The following is an 8,140-nucleotide window of genomic DNA, read 5'->3' as shown; positions in this document are numbered from 1 at the left end:
GCATTACCTTAAATCATGCTCATAGCAACTCCATGAAGTTGGTACTGTTATTATCACATTTTATAGACAGGAAAACTGAGGCCTGGAGAGTTTGAGTAATTTCGCCAAGGTCAGAGAGCTGGTAAGTGGTGGAGACAGGATTTGAACGTATCAGAAACCAGTAAGACGCTGTAAATGGGATAAAATGTAGGAATCAAAGAGGGGTATGAAATAAAAGAAAAGGAATAATTGGACTTGAATTGACAGGAAGGTGGTTATGGTCAGTATTTTTGAGTTTACTATTTTACCTTTGTAAGATAATGAAAAACTTGGCTGGCCTTTGTGCCCAGTTCCTGGGGATTTTCCATGATAGGAGCGTCTTTTGTTAGTCATAGTGGGCCCAGGAGCACACCTAACAGAGCATATGCTAAGGAAACCCCAGGCTGGGAGGCTGGGAGCAGCCACATCTACATCTTAAGGTGGGGGCTGGCCCCAACAGAGACACCAACTATGTGATTAGGGGTTTAGGCTTTAAGCCACCTCATTTCAGCCTACCTGCCTGACCCCTGAGAGTGGAGAGAGGCCATAGAGTAATCTCAACCACAAGGACATTAATTCTATCAATCAATCATGCCTACCAAATGAGACACCATTTAAACTCAGGACACTTGAAGCCATGAGGAGCGCCCACATTTGAAAAGATGCATCTCTGTGCCTTGAGGGTGACACATTCTGACCCACATGGAGAGAGGACACGGAAGCTTGCATCTGAGACCCTCGCAGACCTCCCCTTTGTGGCTTTTCTTTGGCTTCTTCTTATTTGCATCCCTTTACTACAATAAAACTATAATCGTTAAGTATAGTGCTTTCAGTAAATTCTGTGAGTCATTCTAGTGAATGATCAAGCCTGAGGGGGGTGGGGGCTGGGAACTACAGATTTGTAGCCAGATAGTCAGAAATGCAGGTAGCCTGGGCCCCAAACTTGCAACTGGTGCCTGAAGGGACATCTTGTGGCCTATAGAGTCTGGCCTAACTTAAATTTAGTTACTGTACTGTTTGCCATTGGTTTCAGGAGGTGTTGGAGAAGTAGAAGTTTTTGATAAACTACACAACCCCTCAAGCAGCTCTGGGTGACAAGTTTCAAGGTTCATTATGGAAGGAGTGAATCCACTTGGTGCAGGCATACACGATATGCAACCGCAATCCTGAACAATGGAGGATGCACGCTGATGGATAAATGTTTCTCTTTTTCAATCCCTGCTCAGATTTCTTTGAGATATTTCAGAAGCTCAATTGGCTTGAGCATCATCTGTATTGGAGATCCACTCAGAAATGTACCCGTGTATTGGCTTTGCTTTTCCCATGTTTCACTCCCCCTGCCCTTCTCTCCTCCTCCCCGTGATCGCTTCCTAAATAAGCTACCTGCACACAAGGCTCTGCCTTGCCTGGGGCTCTGCTTGTAGGGGAATCCAGGCCAAGGTAATAGGGAGTAGCCCTAAAAGACAAACCTTAGGATGGAAGGCTCCTGGCTAGAAAAGAGATCTTTCAAGATCTAGTCTTCTAGGCCTGTAATCAAGTTCAGATCTCAACACAACTTTATAAGGAAATACAATCCCTTCTCTCAGAAGAAGCTAATACACCAAAGGAATTACAACTGCTTGTCAATTAATTCATGCTGACAGGAACTATGGGACCACATGTGGGAGTGGCTCTTTAGGGTGTTAGACCAGAGAGGAATAAAAAACTAGATAAGGGAGAACTCCTTTGTGACTCAGGATTTAATGTCTGGGCAAGAATACTTGGAGCCAGTCCTAATATGCTGCTGAGATGGCTCCTTGGAAACTGGACATGGAAATGACCTATGGTAAATGAAGTGGAGATGTTGGGGGGTGGGTAGTGGAAGTCAGAGGGTTTAGGGAGGTGGGGATATTTTAAATAATTTATATGTCAGATGGTAGAACCCATCATGTAATTATGTCCCTAAGGGAGGCAAGAGGGCACTTAAACTAAGGAAATGAGAAATTCACTGCTGTGGGGATATTGGTGTATTTGAGGAGAATGATGGCACCTGTCCTCTATAGGCTGGAGTTGACAGCTGAAGATGTTGCTACAGAACTAGGCCCTCTACTATCAGTGGGCATCAGGAGACCCAAGAATGGCAAAGCCCACATGTAAGGCTGGCATAGTTATAATGAGTAGCAAGGACAGAGTGACAATCAAGGTATCTGCACCCACAGGTATCTGTGTTGATGGCTGAAAGATTGTGGGGTTTTGAGGGTTGAGATAGGTGATCAGCTATTGGGGCTTTGCTTTATCAAGAGAAATGAGCAGAAGGCTAATGTCAGCATCATAAAGAAAAATTCATCGTTTCTCATCCAGTTCCCAGAGGTAAGTGAGTTTGCAGACCCAGAACCATTGATTAGAGGGTAGGTTAGGTCTCCTTGAGGAAAGACCCTGCAATGCAACGGAATCTTTCCATCTTAATCTGGGGATTAGAGAATTCACCAAGATAAAGACCAAGTGGGAGCATGAACAGTTCTTTGGATGATGGGAATTGCACATTTGGGATTAGGCCCAAGAAGGCCCAGAAGACACAAGTGGCCGAGATTCTCATGGCACCTACTTCTTTTGCATTCAGCTTAATGGGGTTGATTATGATTAACTGATGTAGTGTGGGTTGGGGGGATAAACCTGGTCCTGGCTCACAAATGAAGTGGCTCAATTTGTTATTGCGGATTGCAGGTGGACTGCTGCTGCATTACAGCCCTACTTGGGGGCAGCTCTGAAGACAGTGATGAAGGGAAATCTTCCCAGTGGGCAAAGCCGAGAGCAGTACACTTGGTTGTTCATTTTGTATGGAGGAGGAAGTGGCCTGTGTTACAGATATTCATGAACTGCTGGGCAGAGGTGAATGGCCATACTGTTGTTTTTAAGGGTCTGGTTTTTCAAGATTAAATGCTTGGGGGAAATCTGGGATGAACGATGGTGGTGGCAGTGGTAGTAGAGGTGAAAATAAACAATGGCATTTAGACCTATCTGTTAATATATGCTCCATCACGTCATAGTGTCCTTAGTTAACCCAAACTATTGGCAATAAATGATCAGACTTTCAGCTTTCTGCCTCCTTCCCATTTTGCCTATAAGTTTTCTCAGTTTGGGAAGCAATTTTACTTATACAACCTTGGAAAGCTGGAGAGGAGAATAAGTTTTCCGATCTAAGAACCATCCTTTGGATCCTCCCGGGCCTCTGCTGCAGAACACAGTATTTTAGCTGGAAGTTATCTAAAGTCTGTAAATACATGAATGAATAATGACATAATTACAATAGTTAACATTCCAACTCAGACACAAGCTATGACTGTCAATTTATTAATTTATATTTGTCAGAGAAGTTTGCAATGTTCTTCATATGGATTCTGCACATATCTTATCAGACTATTCCTAACTATTTCATATTTTATTGTTGTTGTTCTTGCTAATAAGATTTATTTCCAAAAATCTACTTCATATGTTTATTTGGGTTGAGCTTTGAGTAAGGGTACCTGGGGAGGGGTGAGTGGAAATGAAATCTGGAGATAGTGCCCTCACATCAAGCCATGTGCCCTGGCATGGAGCTGTGTCTGCCAAAAGGAAGGGATTATTTTTCTCTTTCACCCAAAGGCACATCCTGGACACCCTGTCATTCATATATGATATTTTAATTTGGTAATGGTTATATTTTAAAACATGCTGATTTTTGCCACTTTTCCATTTTATCCATTTTTGCCATTATATGTGTGTGTGTGTATTCTTTTTTATTAGAGAAATTGTAGGTTTACAGAAAAATTATGCATAAAACACAGATTTCCCACATACCACCCTATTATAACACTTTGCATTAGCATGTACATTTGTTATGACCGATGACAAAAAACTTTTATAATTGTACTATTAACTATAGTCAATGGTTTACATTAGTGCCATTATATATTTAAAAAATTTTTATTTTAATAATGTATACACAACCTAAAATTTCCCCCTTTAACCACATTCAGTTATACACTTCAGTGGTGTTAATTATATTCACAATGTTGTGAAACTATCACCATCATCCATTACCACAAGTTTTCCATCACTCCCAACAGAAATTCTGTACCAGTTAAGCTTCCATAGTCCTCCCCACCCCTGGTAACATGTATTTTAGTTCTGACACTAAGAATTTGCTTATTCCAAGTGTTATATCAGTGAGATCATATAGTATTTGTCCTTTTGTGTCTGGCTTATCTCAATCAGCATGAAGTCTTCAAGGTTCATCCATGTTGTTGCATGCATTAGACTTTGTTTCTTTTCGTGGCTACATACTATTCCATGGTATGTATACACCACAGTTAGCTTATCCATTCATCTGTTAATGGATATCTGGGTTGCCTCCATCTTTTGGCAATTGTGAATAATGCTGCAATGAACATTAGTGTGCAAATATCTGTTCAAGTCCTAGCTTTCAATTCTTTTGAGTTTATACCCAGAAGTGGAATTGCCAGGTCATATGGTAATTCTATAACTAACTTTCTGAGGAACTACCAAACTGTTTTCCACACTGGCTACTCTGTTTTATATTCCTACCAACAACGAATAAGTGTTCCTGTTTCTCCACATCCTCTCCAATACTTGTTATTTTTTGTTTTTTTAAATAGTAGCCATTCTAATAGGCGTAAACTGGCATCTCGTTGTGGTTTTGAGTAGCATTTCCCTGGTGGCTAATGATGTTGAGCATTTTTTCATGTGCTTTTTTTGGCCATTCATATATCCTCTTGGAGAACTGCCTATTCAAGACTTTTGACCATTTTTGGATTGGGTTGTTTGTCTTTCTGTTGCTGAATGGTAGGATTTCTTTATAGAGTCTGGAAACTAAATTCTTATCATATATGTGGTTTCCAAATTTTTCTCCCATTCTTCAGGTTCTCTTTGTACTTTCTTGATGAAGTCCTTTGACGCACAAAAATTTTTAATTTTGGTGAGGTCTCATTTATCCATCTTTTCTTTTGCTGCTTGTGCTTTTAAGTGTACAATCTAAGAAACCATTGCCTAACACAAGGTCCTGAAGATTCTTCCCTACACTTTCTTCTAGGTGTTTTATTGTCCTGATTCTTATATTTAGGTCTTTGATCTAGTTTGAGTCAACTTTTGTATATAGTATGAGATGGGGTCTCCCTTCATTCTTTTGCATTGGATATTCCATTTTCCCAGCACCATTTGTTGAAGAGACTATTCTTTCCCAATTGAGTAGATTTGACACCCTTGTAAAAATCAACTGGCCATAGATGTGAGGGTCTAATTTTGAACTCTCAATTCAAATCCATTGGTCTATATATTTATCCTTGTGCCAGTACCATACTGTTTTGACCACTCTAGCTTTATAATAAGTTTTAACATCTGGAAGTGTGAGTTCTCCAATTTAATTCTTTTTTTCAAGATGGTTCTGGCTATTTGTGGTTCCTTACATATCATACATTTTAACTATCATTATTGTAAGTTATTCTTTTTCCATTAAAACCTAGTATACTTGCTTGGGGCAAAAGCCCACTGAAACCGACATACTTGGTAACGCTACTTAGTTTTGAGCTATTCTGGGCATCAACATTTTGACTTGTCAAGATCTTATATTTGTACTTAACAATACCTTGAGGCTTAAACTCAAAACCTTATAAAGAGGGGAAAAGGCTTTATTAAGCATGACTAAACCCCCATTCTATAGTAGTAATTGTCAGATTACTATAAATATTTATATAAAATAAATTATAAAGTTGTGTTTCACAAGGGTTCCTATGAAACACCAATAATCACTCCTCTAGTAGCCGTTTACTAATTCCTGCTCAGCAATTTGTTGATTAAAATATTATGTGGAGAGGAGGAGGGGAGCCGGGGTGCGGACACGCGAGCTGGAGGCCGGCTTCGGCCGCGTTGGAGTCGCCGCGGCTCGCTCGGAGATGCCTGAGCCCGCATCTAGCAGCCCCCGAGCTCCACGCGGCGCCCGCCGTCGCGTCCTCTAAGGACCACCACATCCCGGCGGCGAGCGCGGGCTGAGGGCGGCTTGGTGCCGGCCGGGGGCGCCCGGGGAGGGACCCGGGCCGGTCTGGAAGGGCTGGCCTAGGCTCTGCGCCTTCGCCACCACCGCGGCCGGAGCCGGGTCAGGAGGATGCGCGGCGCCGGGCTCTGAAGCATGGAGGGGGTTCTGTACAAGTGGACCAACTATCTCACAGGTTGGCAGCCTCGTTGGTTTGTTTCAGATAATGGAATCCTGTCCTACTATGATTCACAGGATGATGTTTGCAAAGGGAGCAAAGGAAGTATAAAGATGGCAGTTTGTGAAATTAAAGTCCGTTCAGCAGACAACACAAGAATGGAATTAATCATTCCAGGAGAGCAGCATTTCTACATGAAAGCAGTGAATGCGGCTGAAAGACAGAGGTGGCTGGTTGCTCTGGGGAGCTCCAAAGCCTGTTTGACTGATACTAGGACTAAAAAAGAAAAAGAAATAAGTGAAACCAGTGAATCTCTGAAAACCAAAATGTCTGAACTCCGCCTCTACTGTGACCTCCTAATGCCACAAGTTCATACAATCCAAGAGTTTGTTCACCATGATGAGAGGCATTCATCTTCCAGCGTGGAGAACATGAATGAAGCCTCTTCTTTGCTTAGTGCCACCTGTAATACCTTCATCACAACACTTGAGGAATGTGTGAAGATAGCAAATGCCAAGTTTAAACCTGAGATGTTTCAACTGTCCCATCCAGATCCCTTAGTTTCTCCTGTGTCACCTTCTCCTGTTCAAATGATGAAGCGTTCTGTCAGCCACCCTGGTTCTTGCAGTTCAGAGAGGGGTAGCCACTCTATAAAAGAACCAGGATCTACACATCACCGATTATCCCAGCGACGCCGAAGAACCTACTCAGATACAGACTCTTGTAATGATATTCCACTTGAAGACCCAGATAGACCTGTTCACTGTTCAAGAAATACACTTAATGGAGATTTGACATCTGTTAACATTCCTGAAGAAAGCAGATTAATGGCCAAAAAAAAATCTGATTCAGAAGATCCTCTTCCGTCCTTCTCTTCCTGAGGAAACTGAAGTGTCCAACTTCCTCTAAGTATTGCTATGCAAAGGCTGCTGTAATTAAACTATTGTTATATTGTTATAGGGAGTAGTTTTTCTCTTTACTTAGAATTTCTCTGCACTTCATAAACTATTGTAAAAAAAAAAAAAACCCACATACCTTTGAAGTGTATTTTATCTTTATAAAGTTTATTTGCAAGAGTATTTTCCTAATAACTTCACAGTGTGAATGTGCATCTTTCTTTTCTTTTCTTTTCTTTTTTTGAACAAATTGATGGTGTAACATTTTGACTCCATAAGGACAAATGTAGATATTTTTCTAAAAAGCTGTGAGGGACTAACAACTTAGTCAGTGAGTATTGTAGCTTTTAATCCTGAAATTGTATAAGGTTTCAGTTTGACAGAAGTGTGAGATATGTAACTTGTGCCATGGACCAAAAAATGGTCACTTTACCCCAGCTGAAAGTGAGTTACAATAGCAGCTTGCTGGTGATTGTATTGTGTTCCTTGAAGCAAAAAGGAATACTTAATATTCTAAATATTTTTAACCCCAATAACATGACACATTGAGGAGTTTTTAAAAACCAGACCATTCTGTCCTTCATATATGAAGTTGACGCTACTGATTTGTCAATACCAAATGTTGGGTTAAAGTATTTAATTTTTTTAAATTTATTTTCCTGTTGCATGGAAAAATGATTGCATTCTTACTTTTGTAACCTACCAAATTTAAGTTGTGTAGACATTGTTATTTACATTGTTTTAGAAAAGAGGTCAATGTGGTAGTGACCTTGCTCACTTACACCAGAGAAATAAATGACTTTCAATGGAAAAAAACAAAAAACAAAAAACAAAAAACAAAACAAAACAAAATATTATGTGCAAACAGCAATAATTTTTCTCTACACTTTTGCAATCCTTTTCAATCTTTTTCTATTTCAGGCCTTATTGTACTTATCAGAATAATGTTAACTAATAGTAAGATTAAGCATTTTTCTTTTACTTCTGATTTTAATCCACATACTCATGGCTGACAGTTACATATTTTTTACTCTATCTCTTGAT

The 8,140-nt window shown here is 40.4% G+C and overlaps 1 protein-coding gene across 1 annotated transcript; it reads left to right on the top strand.

Moving 5' to 3' along the window:
- Nucleotides 1-6,178: 6,178 nt before the first annotated feature.
- LOC119511725 (pleckstrin homology domain-containing family A member 3-like) lies at nt 6,179-7,091 on the top strand. The gene has a single exon (XM_037806246.1). The coding sequence runs from the start codon at nt 6,179-6,181 to the stop codon at nt 7,079-7,081; it is 903 nt and encodes a 300-aa protein (XP_037662174.1). The 3' UTR covers nt 7,082-7,091.
- The last annotated feature ends 1,049 nt before the right edge of the window (nt 7,092-8,140 follow it).

Source organism: Choloepus didactylus, chromosome 16 (genome assembly GCF_015220235.1).
Source record: "Choloepus didactylus isolate mChoDid1 chromosome 16, mChoDid1.pri, whole genome shotgun sequence".
Classification (NCBI taxonomy): domain Eukaryota; kingdom Metazoa; phylum Chordata; class Mammalia; order Pilosa; family Megalonychidae; genus Choloepus; species Choloepus didactylus.
This window is presented reverse-complemented; position numbering and strand designations above follow the sequence as displayed.

Excerpts from the sequence above, each read along its gene's own strand:
- LOC119511725 (XM_037806246.1), top strand. The coding sequence starts at position 6,179 with ATGGAGGGGGTTCTGTACAAGTGGACCAACTATCTCACAGGTTGGCAG.